General features: G+C 35.3%; 3 protein-coding genes across 3 annotated transcripts; 2 read left to right on the top strand and 1 right to left on the bottom strand.

Moving 5' to 3' along the window:
- Window positions 1-1,693: 1,693 nt before the first annotated feature.
- Window positions 1,694-4,266, top strand: LOC142610730 (fructose-1,6-bisphosphatase, chloroplastic). Its single transcript, XM_075782654.1, has 4 exons — window positions 1,694-2,331; window positions 2,940-3,167; window positions 3,388-3,894; window positions 3,988-4,266. The coding sequence occupies exons 1-4, from the start codon at window positions 1,891-1,893 to the stop codon at window positions 4,057-4,059; spliced, it is 1,248 nt and encodes a 415-aa protein (XP_075638769.1). The 5' UTR covers window positions 1,694-1,890; the 3' UTR covers window positions 4,060-4,266.
- Window positions 4,267-7,330: 3,064 nt separating this feature from the next.
- LOC142610671 (fructose-1,6-bisphosphatase, chloroplastic-like) lies at window positions 7,331-10,389 on the top strand. The gene is made up of 4 exons (XM_075782553.1): window positions 7,331-7,858; window positions 8,612-8,842; window positions 9,340-9,846; window positions 10,095-10,389. Exons 1-4 carry the CDS (start codon window positions 7,439-7,441, stop codon window positions 10,164-10,166), a joined length of 1,230 nt encoding a protein of 409 aa, XP_075638668.1. The 5' UTR covers window positions 7,331-7,438; the 3' UTR covers window positions 10,167-10,389.
- LOC142610670 (uncharacterized) lies at window positions 9,824-13,259 on the bottom strand. The gene is made up of 7 exons (XM_075782552.1): window positions 12,978-13,259; window positions 12,485-12,746; window positions 11,657-11,854; window positions 10,881-11,562; window positions 10,661-10,770; window positions 10,517-10,576; window positions 9,824-10,423 (listed from the first exon to the last, which is right to left on the bottom strand). Exons 1-7 carry the CDS (start codon window positions 13,149-13,151, stop codon window positions 10,371-10,373), a joined length of 1,539 nt encoding a protein of 512 aa, XP_075638667.1. The 5' UTR covers window positions 13,152-13,259; the 3' UTR covers window positions 9,824-10,370.
- Between the last annotated feature and the right edge of the window lie 3,119 nt (window positions 13,260-16,378).

The following is a 16,378-nucleotide window of genomic DNA, read 5'->3' on the forward strand; positions in this document are numbered from 1 at the left end:
TTGACATATTTTTCTATTATACATCCATTAATGTAAGTGCTCTCAGTGGACAAAAATGAAAATTTATCAAAGTTAATGAACTAAAATGACAACTGTAAAGTTGTGATTTACAACTATATTTATGTTGGTTTTAATTTTGTATCAAATTTGATTGTAACTATGTTCAATCATTTCTTTGTATTTTTGTGGGATTTTTATGTATGGGTTGTATGTGAGAGATTGGTAAAAAATCTGTGAAGAAGTGGATTTCACGACTGGCTCGTGATTATCTATCAACTTCTAACCTGCGAAACAAGTAAAGTGAGAAGCACATGCTAGAATTTGAAGAGTCCATGGCAGGCTGGATTTCGCGAGTGACTCGCAACTCTAGTCAAGTCGCAAGTGACCTGCGAAACTCACTGCTTGATTGCTTTTTGAGTGTGACTTTTCCCATTCTTTACCAACACTATATATACCCTCATTACCTACAAAATGTAAAAAGAAGAATGAGTATTTACAATAAATTTTTGAGAGAAAAACCATAGCCAAACACTTGAGAGTTAGAGATTATTTACCCACAATCCTCTACATAATTTTCTCTAAAGATTCCATTTTCTCCCACCTCTCCATCTACACATCCTTGAGAGGTTCTTAATTCAAACACTTACCTCACCCATTCTGAGTGTTGAGAGAAGTTTTGGTGTCTTTGAGAAGCATTGGAAGAAGCCATTAAATGGCGGATGCAATCGAGCGATATTGCGGGATCCGGATAACTAAGGTAGACAAGACTCTGAGAAGTCCGTTGGTAGCTGGAGTTTGGAGGGCTCAAGTACATTAGGTAGATTAGGACTGGAGAGTCTTTTTGATATTCTTATACTCCAACTTATTCACTAGCAGATCGATTTCGATTTGGAGGGTCAAGAAGAGGTTTTTCGTCGAGTTCTTTGGTTTTCGATAACATGTTTCAGTGTTATCTTTGTGTTTGCATCTCTCTTCCCTACTCTTTAAGTTTTACATTTATTACTTATTGTACTTGCTTATAGCTTAGAGTAGTATTTCAGTTTATTGCACTTGTTTTACTCTTATTCCGCATTTAGATAAGTTAGAGTGAAAACAATTAAGTCATAATTTAAAATTGAGGGTCTAAACAAACATTAGTGTTTTCACAGTAATTGAGCTTTTAACTACTTTTAAACTTAGGGTCCATTTGGATAGAACTTATTGTTGAAAACTGAAAACTGAAAACACTGTAGCAAAATAATTTTTAATGTGTGAATAGTACCGCGGGACCCATTTTTAATGAAAAAGTGGTTGAAAAATAAAATTTGTGGGTCCGTGAACAGTGCACGAATGCACTGTTCACGGAAGACTTGGTCAACAACTGCGGCTGGGAAGGAGAAAAAAAAAAAAAAAACTGAAGGCTGGACGCTGGACGCAGCCTCCCAATCCAAACACACACTTAGTTAATTAAAAGTACAATTAATCAAAGTTATAAGAGGCAAAGTCTATATATACCTTTTTCTGGTAGTTGGATGTATGGTAATGCTACACTTTAGATTTTGGATTGTCGATAAAATATTTAGATCAAATCATTAACTTGGCCCATCAATTTGATCCTCTAACTATTGGGCTTGAGTTGGACACTGAGCCCAAACACCATCCCCAACTTGCAGCTCCTGCTCCACTTGTTATTTGTTAGTCCCTCGTCCTATTGGGAGTCCTAAGGGAACCATGGTCACAAAACAAGGAAATGCTGAAGCAAACGAAGATAAGTGGGACCCGACTTAACAGTAATCGTTACCAACCTCACAATCCCCCCTCATTGCACAACACAATCGCAGCACTCCCTGCTACTAGGAGCAAAAGTAGAAGAAGAAGAAAATACAGAAAATCTGGAAAACAAAAATAGCCATGGTTTCTGTAGCAGCAGCAGCAACAACAACAGCACAATCCAATCTCCTATTCTCAAGTTCTTGTTCCATCTCTCGTCTATCTCCTTTCCAACTATGCGTCTTTGACTCCAACACACTTCTTTCATGCCCCAACAACAGTAATAGTAGTAAGAAGAAACATGTTGGTGCTGGGGTTCGATGCATGGCTGTGGGCACAGCAGAGGCGGCGACAAAGAAGAGTGCGTTTGAGATTCAGACACTGACGGGCTGGTTGTTGAAGCAGGAACAGGCAGGTGTAATTGATGCAGAGCTCACTATTGTGCTGTCGAGCATTTCAATGGCGTGCAAGCAGATTGCTTCGCTGGTGCAGAGAGCTAGCGTCTCCAACTTGACTGGAATACAGGGTGCTGTTAACATTCAAGGGGAGGACCAGAAAAAACTGGACGTTGTCTCAAATGAGGTTTGTGCTTTGTGGACACTGTTCTTTTAATGCAACTATGTATGGTAGAGAAAATTGCGTTTCAGTTTCAAATAAACAATATGTTTTGCAAACCAGCACAATTGAATAGGACATTAACAAATAACAATCATAAAAAAAAATTTGGTAAACTGGACAATCATAAAAATTTAATGTCATCGTGTTGGTAGTTTTGCTAAACCAATTGTGGGTAAACTAGTCAAGTGTCTTATAGTTCAATTGAAACAATTATGTTTACGAAAATGTTTAAGGTTTAAATTATCTCTCCAACCGAAGTATGAAAATTATAATAAATAATAAATAAATAAAAGACATTAATAAACTAATAAACATACCAGATAATTTGGTTTTGTAGTTCATTAAATCATTGAAGAAATCAAACGGCTTTGGTTTGGTAACAGCCTATGAGATAATAGGATAAACAAAACCAAAAATAATAATAATTAACTCGGGTGAGAGCCGAGCATCCTAACCAACTAGACCACAACGGATCGGTGCTGTGATGGCTTATTTGTTGCTTTTAAACCGTTAAATAACTTTAATAATTCTATAGTAGAAAAAAAATACCTTAAATTATTTTGCTTTAATAGGTTTTCTCCAATTGCTTGAGATCAAGTGGACGAACAGGGATCATAGCATCAGAGGAAGAGGATGTGCCTGTAGCAGTGGAAGAGAGTTACTCTGGCAACTACATTGTTGTGTTTGACCCTCTTGATGGGTCATCAAACATTGATGCAGCTGTGTCCACTGGATCTATCTTTGGTATATACAGCCCAAATGATGAGTGCCTCGCTGATGTTGGTGACGACGACTCCACTGTATGTCCACCTGTCTCCCTCATTCATTCCAAGACACTTCTTTTTTTTTGCATGTTTCATTGAAGGAAATTGTTCTTGCACTTTCGTTGATGTACACTCCGTACATTAATTCAGTGATACAACATCCATAATTTCACATGTGATGGTCACGATTAAAACGTGAAATGTGTTATCTATGATGAAATAAAATCTTAGTTGTTTGTACATGGCAATTTGGCAGCTTGGCAAAGTGGAACAGAGGTGTGTTGTGAGCGTGTGCCAACCAGGAAGCAACCTTCTTGCTTCTGGTTATTGCATGTACTCAAGCTCTGTGATCTTTGTTCTCACAATTGGAAATGGTGTATTTGCATTCTCCTTGGACCCTATGTATGGGGAATTCGTGTTGACTCAAGAAAAGATCCAGATACCGAAAACGGGAAAAATATACTCATTCAATGAAGGGAACTATCAGCTTTGGGATGACAAGTTGAAGAAGTACATTGATGATCTCAAGGACCCAGGTCCTAGTGGCAAGCCCTATTCTTCTCGGTATATTGGTAGTTTGGTTGGTGATTTCCATCGGACACTGCTCTATGGTGGCATTTATGGGTACCCTAGAGACAAGAAGAGCAAGAATGGGAAGCTGAGGCTTTTGTATGAGTGTGCTCCAATGAGCTTTATAGTGGAACAAGCTGGTGGGAAAGGATCAGATGGCCAGAAAAGAATACTTGACATTACACCAGTTGAGGTGAGTAAATTTATATAAAATTATAGTCTGCTTAGCTTTTTGTTGATAATAATAATAACTAGGATTTTGCTTTTGATCCCATTTCTTGGACAGATCCATCAACGTGTTCCACTTTACATTGGAAGCCAGGAGGAAGTCGAGAAATTGGAGAAGTATTTAGCTTGATGAACATGTTATAGCCAAGAAAGTAATTTTGTTAGCAACTACAATTGTTTCTTCATGCAAGAAATACGCTAAATTAGAATTAAGAAAGAAAAAAGTTGTTTGTGCTTGTGTAAAATCTATTGTTACTGGACAGAAACATACTGAGGTCCTTCGGGGATTTTAACACAAGGCCGCTGTGCAAGGTCAAATTAAGAGACTTTCAAAGCAGAGCATGCACCTAGCTTGTTAAGGAAGTGACAGTGACATGAGTACTGCATATATCTCTAATTTGGGCACATAGAATTTTTGGAACAACATAAATTTTCCACTAATATACTGTAAAAAGATCATTTTTATTTTAAATAAATTCATTACATGCATGGTTGAAACTAAACATTATAAATTTAAAGGTGTACAACTACAAACTCTCGCATTATTTACTAACGTGATTCAAATAAAAAATACAAGCAATACGTATTGGTTGCAATGAATGCTAGTGCATTTGATGGATGCAAGTTTTTTGTTGTACCAGAGTCACCAATGTTAGATATATAATATAATACTCCAAAAAAATTATTAGCTACACTCAAAGTATAGTTACAGAGATTAAATTGGGTTAGGAGCTGGCATAAAAGGTGTGTTTTACGTCCGCCAATCCTGACCCGACACGTCAGCAAATTTTTTTTTTTTTAAACCATTTTCTCTCTTCCTCTCTCCTCTTCCCATCTCCCTCACTTTTCCAGAAACATTGAAGGCTTGAAGCAACATTGAAGGAGCCACAATCTTTTTTTTTTTTCATATCTTCCTCTCTTCTGCAAAATCCTCTGAAAAAACTGCAAATTTTACAAAGAAATCCCATCAAAGGGGCTGTTCACACACCCAAACCAACCATCAATGGAACTCACAACAAAATACAGTGAGAAACCCATGCCACAAACTCAGATCCACCAAAAATAAAAACGTAAATGCACTTTTAGTCCTTACATTTTGACCTGATTTCTATTTTAGTCCCTACATTTTGTTTTTACCATTTTTAGTCTCTAAACCAATTAACGCGTGACATTTAAGTCCTTACCATCACCCAATTAACAGAAAATACTGACGTGGCTGATAGCACAGTAAAATTATAATTAAAAAATCTATTTTGGCATTAAAAAATTGTCACTTCAGTATCTAAATTTTTTTAAAAAAAATTATTAATTTTAATTAAATTAAAAAAATTAAAAACAAAAAATCACATTAATTGAGATCTAAGAGTGCCTTGAACAAGAATAACAAGAACACAAACCAAGATCTAACAACACAAACCCAGAAATTTAAAAATAAAATAAAATAAAATAAAATAAAAAAAACAACAACAACAAACAAACAAACAACCATTCAAGATCGTAAAAAATGCAAATCAAAAACCACAGATCAAAAACTAGATCAAGCCCACCTGACACAAATCACAAATCAAAAACCACAATCCAAGCTTCATTTGCATTACAACAATGCAAACAAACCAAACCCATCTTCGAATCCAAACACACCGGCCAAAGAAACCCCACACCCGCAAGAACCCCCGATCGAAGTAATCGCTCAGATTCGAGACTACCCAAATCGAAAAGAAAAACCCAAGACGGATTTGCAGACGGAGACAAGTGGACTGAGGATCGACTCAGAATCGGCTAGGGAATACTCGATTGGCTCGTCGTCGTGGAGCAGACCCGGGCCAAACGAATCTGACTCGGATTCGAGTACAACTCCAGTTGGTTCCTCTTGTTCCTTTGGAGGTAGATTGAGCTTTTCGATAACGGACTGTAGGTGCCATTTTTCAATTGGACTGTAGGTGCCATTTTTCGAAAGGAAAATTCTCGAACCAGATAGAAATGATGGGCCCCACTCGAAGAAAACCAACGGTGGCGATGAGATTCTGATATTTCCAGAACCGCTTCAGTGCCAAAAACCGATGAGATTTTCCCACTCATTAAGCGTTTTGTAGGGAAGCCTAAAGGCAATCTTGTTGTTGCCCCATTTTCGAATCTGGGTCTTGGAGCCCCACCTTCTATGGCACATGGTGAAACAGAGCTTGGTGTCATTTCGGCACAGCGAAACGAAGTGTTTCGATGTGCAAGCGAAGGTGGAGACCTCGGAGGGCATGAGGAACGAGAGGATGCAGAGCTGAACGGTGTGGGTTTGTTGTTGTTGGTTAAGGTGTGGTTTCGTGTGGGTTTTCCTATGTTTGCTATTGTTCATGCTATTTGATTTGGTGATGTTCATTTTTTTTTCCCTGTAAGTTTAATGTTCATGTTCTTTGATTCTACGTTTTCTGGGTTTATTTCTTGATTTAAGAAGAATATTGAAGAACAAGTTCTTAATCTTCTAAGATCACAATTCATGTAATTTTTTGTTTTTAATTTTTTTATTTAATTAAAATTAATTTAGATGCTGACGTGGCAATTTTTTAATGCCAAAATAAATTTTTTAATTATTATTTTACTGTGCCGTCAACTACGTCAGCATTTTCTATTAGTTGGGTGACGGTAAGGACTTAAATGTCACGTGTTAATTGGTTTAGGGACTAAAAGTAGTAAAAATAAAATGTAGGGACCAAAATAAAAATCGGATCAAAATGTAGGGATTAAAAGTGCATTTATGCCAAAAACAAATCAACCTAGCAGTTTCAACTAGTAATTTTACTTCAATCTTGCAATACCCAAGCCACAAAGAACAACATAGACAACAATATTACTAAAAAAAACTCAAAACCACAATATAAAGCAATTTCACTTCACAGGCCTTGCAACAAAAAACCTTCAAATGCATATTTGAATAAAGATAAAAAAAAATTAACTAAAAAAAAAAGATAATAGAAAAAAGTGACATGTGAATCTTGAGCTAAAGAAGAAAACAAAAAAGGGATCTAAGAAAAAAGATGAAGAAGAACTAGGTGCTGAGATGAGAGACGTGAGAGATAAACTAAGGGGTAAAGAGGGAAAAGGGAAGAGAGAGATGAGCTTGTCATGAAAGAGAGAGAGAAAAAAAATCTCAATTAGTTGAATGTGTCGAGTCAAGATTGGTTGGCGTAAAACACACATTTTACACTAGCTCTTGACCCAATTTAGGCACATTTGGTACATATTTAAAAACTAAAAATTGTTATTTGAAAACATTTTTAAAAATATATATATAAAAATATGTGTAATATTATTTAAAAATAATTATTTGAAAAAACAATCCAAACAACCCTTAGTCTCTCTAATAAACTTTTTGCCTTTAGTCATGTGAGTCACTTGTTGCTTACATCCAATTTTCATCCTAGGAAATCACAATCACACAATTGTCGAAGGTAGCAAGATAAGCAGGGCACTGTAGTAGCAAACTGAGAGAGAGAGAGAGAGAGAGAGAGAGAGAGAGAATGATTGTAGCAACTGCAACTTCGTCTTCCCAAAACCACACCTTTTTCTCCAACTTTCTTTCTTCTTCTCCTAATTCTAACCTCTTTCCTCTCCATCTTCGCTGCCTCAAGAGACAGTCAGTCACAAGCGATGCCACTGCGGCCAGGATCCGATGCAAAGCAGCTGTGGGATCCACAAAGACCAAACTACGAAAGAGGAGCCAGTATGAGATTGAGAACCTAACAATATGGCTGCTGAAGCAAGAACAAGCAGGTAACATTGACGCAGAGCTCGCGATTGTCCTCTCAAGCATCTCATTGGCCTGCAAGCAAATCGCTTCGCTGCTTCAGAGGTCAAGCATTATTAATCTCACTGGGGCTCATGGAACTATCAATATCCAAGGTGAAGATCAGAAGAAACTTGACGTTATCTCCAATGAGGTTGGTTTTGCGTTGAACTTTTTATTAAACCATACAAAATTACAAACCATGTTTTCACCCGTTATAAAAAGTAAATCAATGGCAACAATCAATTTATAAGCTTTTTTTGGTTTTTATATTATATTGGTAGAAAGTGACATCCTCTTAACTTTGATCGATCAATTTAGTTCTTAAATTTTTTTTTTTTTTTTCATTTAATTCTTTCACTTCAATCTGTTTTAAATTTAGTCCTTACTTCTAGTTTCATCCATTTTTAATGTTGATTTTAATCATTTTCACTTTCAAAAATGATGGTATATTGGTGGACTTGGAAATTAGAATTGAAATGAAAAATAAAACATAAAAGTTCTGAATAAAAAAACTTGTCGAAGTTTTAGAATGTAATTTCTAATTTGTAATTTAACGTCCTTAATAATAATAATAATAATAATATCGACTAAGTTATAAACATTTTAGATCACAGTGAAGCACATATAGTTATTCAATATTGCAATTTATGATTTAAGATTTCGAATAATCCAAATGCAATTTTAGCAGTGGCCAATGAGATCTAATTCAATTAATTAATATCTTCTCCCATTATAAGCTTTAGGTGAAGGGTGAGATTTTAGATTCAAGATCCATTGGATTGGTGTTTCTCAAAAAAAAAAGATCCATTGGATTGGTGTGTAATTTCTCCCAAAAATAATAATAATAAAAGATATGCATTATCTACTCAGCATCAAGAGTTAACGATGGGTTCTTAATTTGCAGTTGTTCTGCAACTGCCTAAGGTCTTGCGGCCGCACGGGGATTATAGCATCAGAGGAAGAAGATGTACCCGTTGCGGTGGAGGAAACTTACTCGGGAAACTACATTGTAGTGTTTGACCCTATTGACGGATCCGCCAACATTGACACCTCCTTGACTACTGGCTCCATCTTTGGAATATATGGCCCTGATGAGCAAGGTCTCGTTGACATTGGCGATGACTCCACGTCCACGGTAATCCTCTCATTTTGCATTTTTTTTGTAAGCAAATGCATGAAAAGTGAATACAGACAACTCTAAATTGTTTTGTCCCCATTGTTAATCTCACTTTCCTCGGTTTCCCAGCCTATTTGGATGCGGAAGAGCCCCTCATACTTGTCTCAAAAGTCCAAAATAATCACATGCCTAATGCTGATGTGTCCCAAATACATGTTTTAAAATAAAATGACATTTAATCCATGCCATCCTAACATTTTGCAACATGCGTAAAGAATTTGATCCAAGACATGCTTAATGGGAAACATCAAACAGCATTTTCATGCACAAACTAATTTCATGTTAAAAACCTCAGCCCAATGCCCCAAGGGGACAGGCATACAGTTTTCTTAGCAAACTTGTTGATTGCCTTGGTGCCCTATAAGAGAAAGAGATAGGGTACTGCAGTACCATTATTATTGCAATGCTTCCATTCCTGTTAATTTGTATAATTGTTCAACTTTGCAACAACACAGCTCGATCAGGAAAAACAGAAATGCATCACCAGTGTTTGCCAGCCAGGAAGCAACCTACTGGCCGCTGGCTATTGCCTATATTCAAGCTCAGTTGTCTTTACACTCTCAATAGGGAAAGGGGTGTTTGCATTCACCTTGGACCCCTCACATGGGGAATTTGTTTTAACACATGAAGATATAGAGATACCAAAATCGGGAAAAATCTATTCATTCAATGAAGGTAATTATGACCTATGGGATGAAAAACTGAAGAAATACCTCAGCCACCTTAGGCTGCCAGGCTCTAATGGCAAGCCCTATTCTGGTCGTTACATAGGATGCCTTGTCGGGGAAATCCATAGAATGTTGCTATATGGTGGTATCTATGGTAATCCCAAGAACAACAACAGCAAAAATGGGAACTTGAGGCTCTTGTATGAGTGTGCACCAATGAGCTATCTAATAGAACAAGCTGGAGGGAAAGCAACAGATGGTCACCAGAGAATACTTGACATCCAACCAGAGGAGGTAATAGAAGCTTCTCATTATCAATAAGTTTTTTGCAAAATCAAACATAGCACTTCTACAATTAATTTATGTAACAAACGTAAACAGGACATTGGAAATTTGTGCTACAATAGGGACTAAACCCACAAATTCAAAGAGCCTCTTTGAACAAAAGTGTCTTGCTATCAGTTGTAAAATTCACTAGGAAAGAGTACTTCATAAGGGATTTAATTCCAACCACAGCTGACATTTACTTTCTTCTTCGTCAGGTTCACCAGCGTACACCAATTTTCATTGGAAGCCCTGATGAAGTAGAGAAACTGCAGACATTCTTGGCTTGATACAAAATGTCCTTAATTTGTCCTCTTTATTCCTATGAATATGTTTAAGCATTCGATTCACATTTGAACAGAAAAGGGGAAAAATAAGTACATTTGATCAAGAATTTTCAAGGAATTCAATTCTTCAATGTTCATTTGTTAACAGCAACCTCCACAATAAATGTACAACCCCTATGTCAGCTTAAGAGTCATTCCTTCAACAAGTCAGTTTCTTGCAAAGCAATTATCCCGATCCAAATTACTCCTACAACTTTTTGCTGCAATTTCAAATACCAAAAATTAATAATTGTAGGCCTTCAAACAAAAATGAGAGGAAACTTGGGAAAAGGAGAATCAAACAATGAACTTACCAGGGCTTAAAATCCGTATGCATTTTGTTATGGACTTCACTGCAGTCAGAGAATCCGAGCCTGCAGCAATGAATTACTTTTATTAATTTTACAGTGCATGGATTGTATTACCATTGTAGTGATGTAAAGGATCAATTTTATCACCATTCATATTCATGCCCTTCTCTGATAGTACTTCAGTCACAGTTGATGTATATTCTGACATAATTTGATTAGGCCCCACATTACCATCCACTGATTCATGAGATGATGATCTGCATAATGTAGAAAACAATGTCAGATAAAAGAATTGGAGCAACACTGGTGAATAATCAAGGGAAGAAATGTAAATAGGAAATACAGTTGGCTCAAATAAAAACAATACCCTGAAACAGTGTCAATCGAAGAACCCAGGGATGGATTGCAAGTATAATCAATTCCTTCACAGTCCAGATCAAGATCATCTAACATTTCAGTAAAGGAGAAATCTCCAAATGCGTCTAAATTAGACAGATCAATATCAAAAATGTCCACTTCCTTTCCAGACTCTGGTGTAGAAATTTCATCAGCTATAGGTTTGTCTGAGTTTGTTGCCACATCAGAACCATCAAAATCTAGCCTTCCTTTAACATGATCTCTCTTACTCTGTCTCTTCAAATTTGTCTTAATTGGTGAGGAAGAGGAAATGCAATGACTCCTCTCCATAGCATACATTATTTGTTTGTTTGGACTGACAGTAACTCTCTTCGATGAGATTACAGTGCAATGAGTTGGTGTAAACTCTTGAGGAGTATTGCTGTTACTACAATTGACATTGGAAGAAATCTCCAGAGGAGATGTGGATTTATCACTTTGGCTGGAGTTTGCTCTTGCAGGTGTCTTAGGACCAGATGAATTGCTTGGAATGGAGAGTGAAGGCTGGTTGAACAAACATTTGGCAACACTGGATCCTTGAACCAATGGCCCTACAGGATGAGAGTTATCAGGCGATGGTTGCATTGCACTAGATGGCTGAGCAATTTCCTGACAATCGACTGTATTAACTGATTGTGAAAGTGTATTTGCACCTGCAACAAGAACAGATCTCAAATAAGTTTTGGGGACCAGAAATAAGAATAATTAGAGACATAGCATAAAAGCATAAGTCTGAATAAAAATTACCTCTGTTTGGAAGCTTTCTGGTGGGTAACTCACAGCGAGATCTCTTTGCAGCTGGAGGCGCGTCTGTTGCAGCCCTAACATCCTTTCTTTTTTGTGCAGATGGATCTGTGATTGGTGTGTATAAAGTCCCAGGATTCATAATAGCGTTGAAAGGAGTGGACACTGGTTTAATAGTCGGTGAATTCTGTGCTGGCCAACCTAATTGGTGCACACCAAGACAAACAAAATTACTAAACGATAGCCAATCTATAAAACATACTCTTAGATTGTCTTCTCAGTTCATATCATGACATTAAATACAAAGGTCATACAAAGTAAAGTGCTTGATATAAACTAGCCAAATCATTTATAGAGCAAACTCTTGATGGTCCGATACATTGGAATCGTAAACAAACTAATGTGCTTAGTACCACAAGCAAACCCCAAATCCCAATTGTACAACCTAAGACTACAATCTACCAAGCACAATTCATGAACCAATAATAGATAGATCTCAGTTGTTACAAGTTGTTCCTAATTCCTACATCTCCCAAAAGTTTAGGAAAAAAAATAAAAAATAAAACCCAATCATTTTGCATTTGCTCTTCCTATTTTACATTGAATCAAGTATAATGGGAAAAAGCTAGTACAAGCCCTAATCATTTCCCAGAAACACTTGCTATGAATCTATACAAAAACTGCCACAATTCGAAATAGATCTACACAATTCAAAGAAATCCCCAAACCCTTACTCATAGTTAGCACACAACATTCACAAAGCGCTTCAATAATATTATCAAACATAAAGTCTACAACACAGAGAATTAACCACTTGGATCAAGATTGTACCTGAAGTACTAGCTTGGACTGGTTGTGGAACCACCACAACAGCAGATCTCGTGGTGTCAGCGGCCATATTCGGTGGCAGCGATGGGAGGCTTCCGCTTGCATTGTAGGTGTTCATGGCAGATTGCATACTGTGCAAGAGCGTTTGAACCCGAGATTTCTCTTGATCCAATCGAGCCCTTTCTTGCTCCAACATCACCTTCTGCTCCTTCAAACTAATGTACTCATTCAACATCGCCCCCAAAGTCAGCAAGCTCTTCGGTGCCTATAACGAAAAAAAAAAAAAACACACACATTATAGATCATCAAAAACCAAAACCCAATTCGTAGATTTTTAGAAAAATAACAAATACCCATTATAGATTTAGTATCAAATATCAAAACCCAATTCGCAGATTTTTAGAAAAATAACAAAAACCCATTATAGATTGAGCAGCAAAAATCAAAACCCAAATAGTAGAATTTTTTTCTTTTTTTTTTTAATGTAAAAGGGTACCTCTTGAACTGGGGATGTGGAGATGAGAGAAGAAGCTTCGGTTCTGAAACTGGAGCGAGTTTGGGAGTAGTTGTTGTCGCAGAGATAGCGATCCACGATGAATGCGACTTGGAGAGGGGTCACTTTTCCCTTTCCGAAACTCTCAGCTTTTTTAGCTCTCGATCTATTTCCCATTTCTTCAACAAAAAAAAAAAAAAACAAGTGGGTTTTTTTGGGTCTAGAGAGCTGAGAGCAGTTGAAGTTTTCAGATCGGAGTGAGTGAGAGAAAAATGTGGAGGTTTATGGAAAGAGGGAAAGAAAGAAAAGGAGGGGATGAGGGAAAGAAAGACGCGGGAGTTATTTGAAATTTTCGGAGGAAAATAAAATGCGTGAAAGTTGAGTGATGTCTCTATGACTCGTGAGGAAGTTTTAGCGGGTAATTTGGAACAGTTTGGGGTTGGGTTTTCCCTCCCTTTAGGAAACATTGAACCCGACATATTGTTCTTTTGTATTCATAATGCTGCGTTAGCTACTAATTTTGTTCTTTTGTATTCATTAATATTTTACTTTCTTTTTTTTTTTGAGATTCTATTCATCTATTACTTCTTCTTTTTCTCTAAATAATAATAATAATAATTGATTGCCTTAATTAAATATCAAATAGAAACTATACTTTTAGACCATCTATCTATATATAATAGCTTAGAGAAAATCCAATTAGAATTTTATTGGATTCTCAATTTTGCATCACGTGTCATATTTAATTTTTAATTTTATACCAAGTGAATTATTAAGTGTAAAAATCAAAAAGTACAAATCCAATTAAATTCTAAATTAGATTTCAATTGGACTTTAATTTTCTGTCCTGTGTCCATTTAAGTTTTTAATTTTTGTGGCAAATGAATTATTGGGTGCGAAAATTGAAAAGTCCAAAACCAATTAAATTTTAAATTATATATATATAATGTGAAACCATTATATATTTTTTAAATATATGGTTTAAAAAAAGTGCAAGCTAATAGCATATAAAATTTTAACCGTATAATAGTAATTTATATTCTATATATATTATTATTATATAATAATAGGTAAAACTAAGAGAAACTCAAAGTAGAATTCTAAATTAGACTTCCAATTTTGGTCATGTGTCTTAAATTATTTATTCTTAAAGAGATTGATTTCTTAATTTTAGAATTAAATGTGAGACCACATCATAAATATTCATCCAAGTTAATTATTAAATACAAAAACTAAAGAGTCTAAAATAATCAATCATTTAAAAAAAATGCATCACAATAATTGAAAAAAAAAATGGAAAATTTACATTTTATACCTAATAATATCTTTACAAATTTTTTTAAAGAGTTAACAAAATATAAAAATGATTATCAATAGTATTTAAATTATATATATAGGAATTAGGGGTAGCAATTCGTGTTTGCATGTCGAGTTCGTTTCGTGTCGACTCATGAGTATTCGACTATATAAGTCAACCCTAACCCGACATGTTTATTAAATGGGTCAGGATTCTTTAACTCTAGCACAACCTATTTATTAAACAGGTTAGTCATATCAACCTATTTACCAAATTTTATCAAAATGACAAAAACAAAACTAATTTTAGTATTAACCAAATTGATATGTGTTAAGGACATATTTTACGTAATTGGTTAATCCTTTGACAAAATACACTTTACTTGTAATTGAGTAAATCTAGGATGGGTTTAGTACTTCATAAAACAAGAGTTCAAGTTAAGTATTAAAGGCATGAAGATTGGACCAAGAAATAAGTGAACAAAAACTATTCATTAAAGCTCGACAGATACCTCAACAGAAACAGTATCTATCGAGATTTGAGAACAAAGCTCGACAGGAGCTAAATCTGTTAAGATCTACGAAATCATAATTTTCAGATCTAATTTTTTGCCCTAGCTGACATGTATGTGTAGAGTTTCTTTCCTCATAACCATAGACATATATAAAGCTTATTTTAAAGGCTGTTATACATGAAGAACACATGCAAAAAGTGACCTAGTGTCTTATTCTCTCAGAAAAAGCTATTGCATTTTTACGCCAAAAGGTTTTGTAATCAAAGAGCTTCCTGATCTTTATTGTGCATGAAGTGAAGAATTTTGCAGCCAACAACCTTTTTCAAGTTGCTGGAATTAGTCACGTGCTGAGATCCGTGCAAAAGAGTGGCATTCATATATTGAAGAGTTCAGAGGTTCTGAAGCGATAGTAGGTTTCTGCTATAAGTTCATCTACGGGGATTGTAGAGTTTAGGGACAAAGGTTTTATACTACATCTGAAACTTCTCTTTACTATAGTAAATTACTTTTCAGGAAGGTTTCCTCTCAGGTTTTCTACTGTAAACTAGTTTGTTTCATTGATTTTCTTAGGTCATCATATCTTGTCTTATTTACTATTCTGTTGTGCATGATATTGATGTTTGTTTGTTTTAACAAAGTTTATTCATAATAAATCTAATTAACAAGTTGTGTTTGAAACTTGTTAATTCTATCAACCGGGGTCTAAATTTCTCAACAATATGAATTATGAAAAACCAAACAAATAAATATTTTTAACATAAAATTCAAAACTAACGAGTAACTACATCACTAATAATCATTCAAAACTAAAGCATATCTCAATATCACAAATAATCAATCATAATATGTCAAAGAAAATAAACCACAACAACTAATAAGTTTATATACCTAGGTTTTGAAGGGTATATTGGTAAAATGCCATTTAATTAAACGGGTCAAACATGTCAAACAGGTTTCATATGATGAACACTAACCCAGCCCGTTTATTAAACGGGTTAGTCGTGTTAATTTGAATATGACACAAACTCATAAAACCTTAACCCATAACCTGCTAATTTTGTGTCGTATCATGTGGGTTCATGGGTTGGGTCCAATTTTGCCACCCCTAATAGGAATTATACAATACATCTTATTGTATATCTTTAAGTGTATCCATGCATATACATGGGATTACAAGCTAGCGTTTTTAATTTTATCCATGCATATACACCGAGCTACGCACTAGTTAACAATAAAGAAGTACTATGTCCACAACATTTTCACAACAAATTATAGGTGTTAATTTGTTATTGGTTATAATTTGAACTTACTATTGAAATTATTTTTTTACCCATCAATAATTGTTAATAACAACCTATCACAAAATATTTAATATAAAAATATTGTAGATACAACATTTCTCTTAGTAACTGGGAGAAGAAGGAGAACTTTTCCCATATGAATGGCGTATTAATGAATTAGTTAATAATAATTTGATTTGGCAATATAAGTGCGGAATAATTTATGTGCATGCATCCATACAAAATACCATCTAAATTTGTAGAATTATTTGTAATAAAAATATAAAATCAACAACACCTTGAACAGTTCCTA

Source organism: Castanea sativa, chromosome 9 (genome assembly GCF_040712315.1).
Source record: "Castanea sativa cultivar Marrone di Chiusa Pesio chromosome 9, ASM4071231v1".
NCBI classification, from domain to species: domain Eukaryota; kingdom Viridiplantae; phylum Streptophyta; class Magnoliopsida; order Fagales; family Fagaceae; genus Castanea; species Castanea sativa.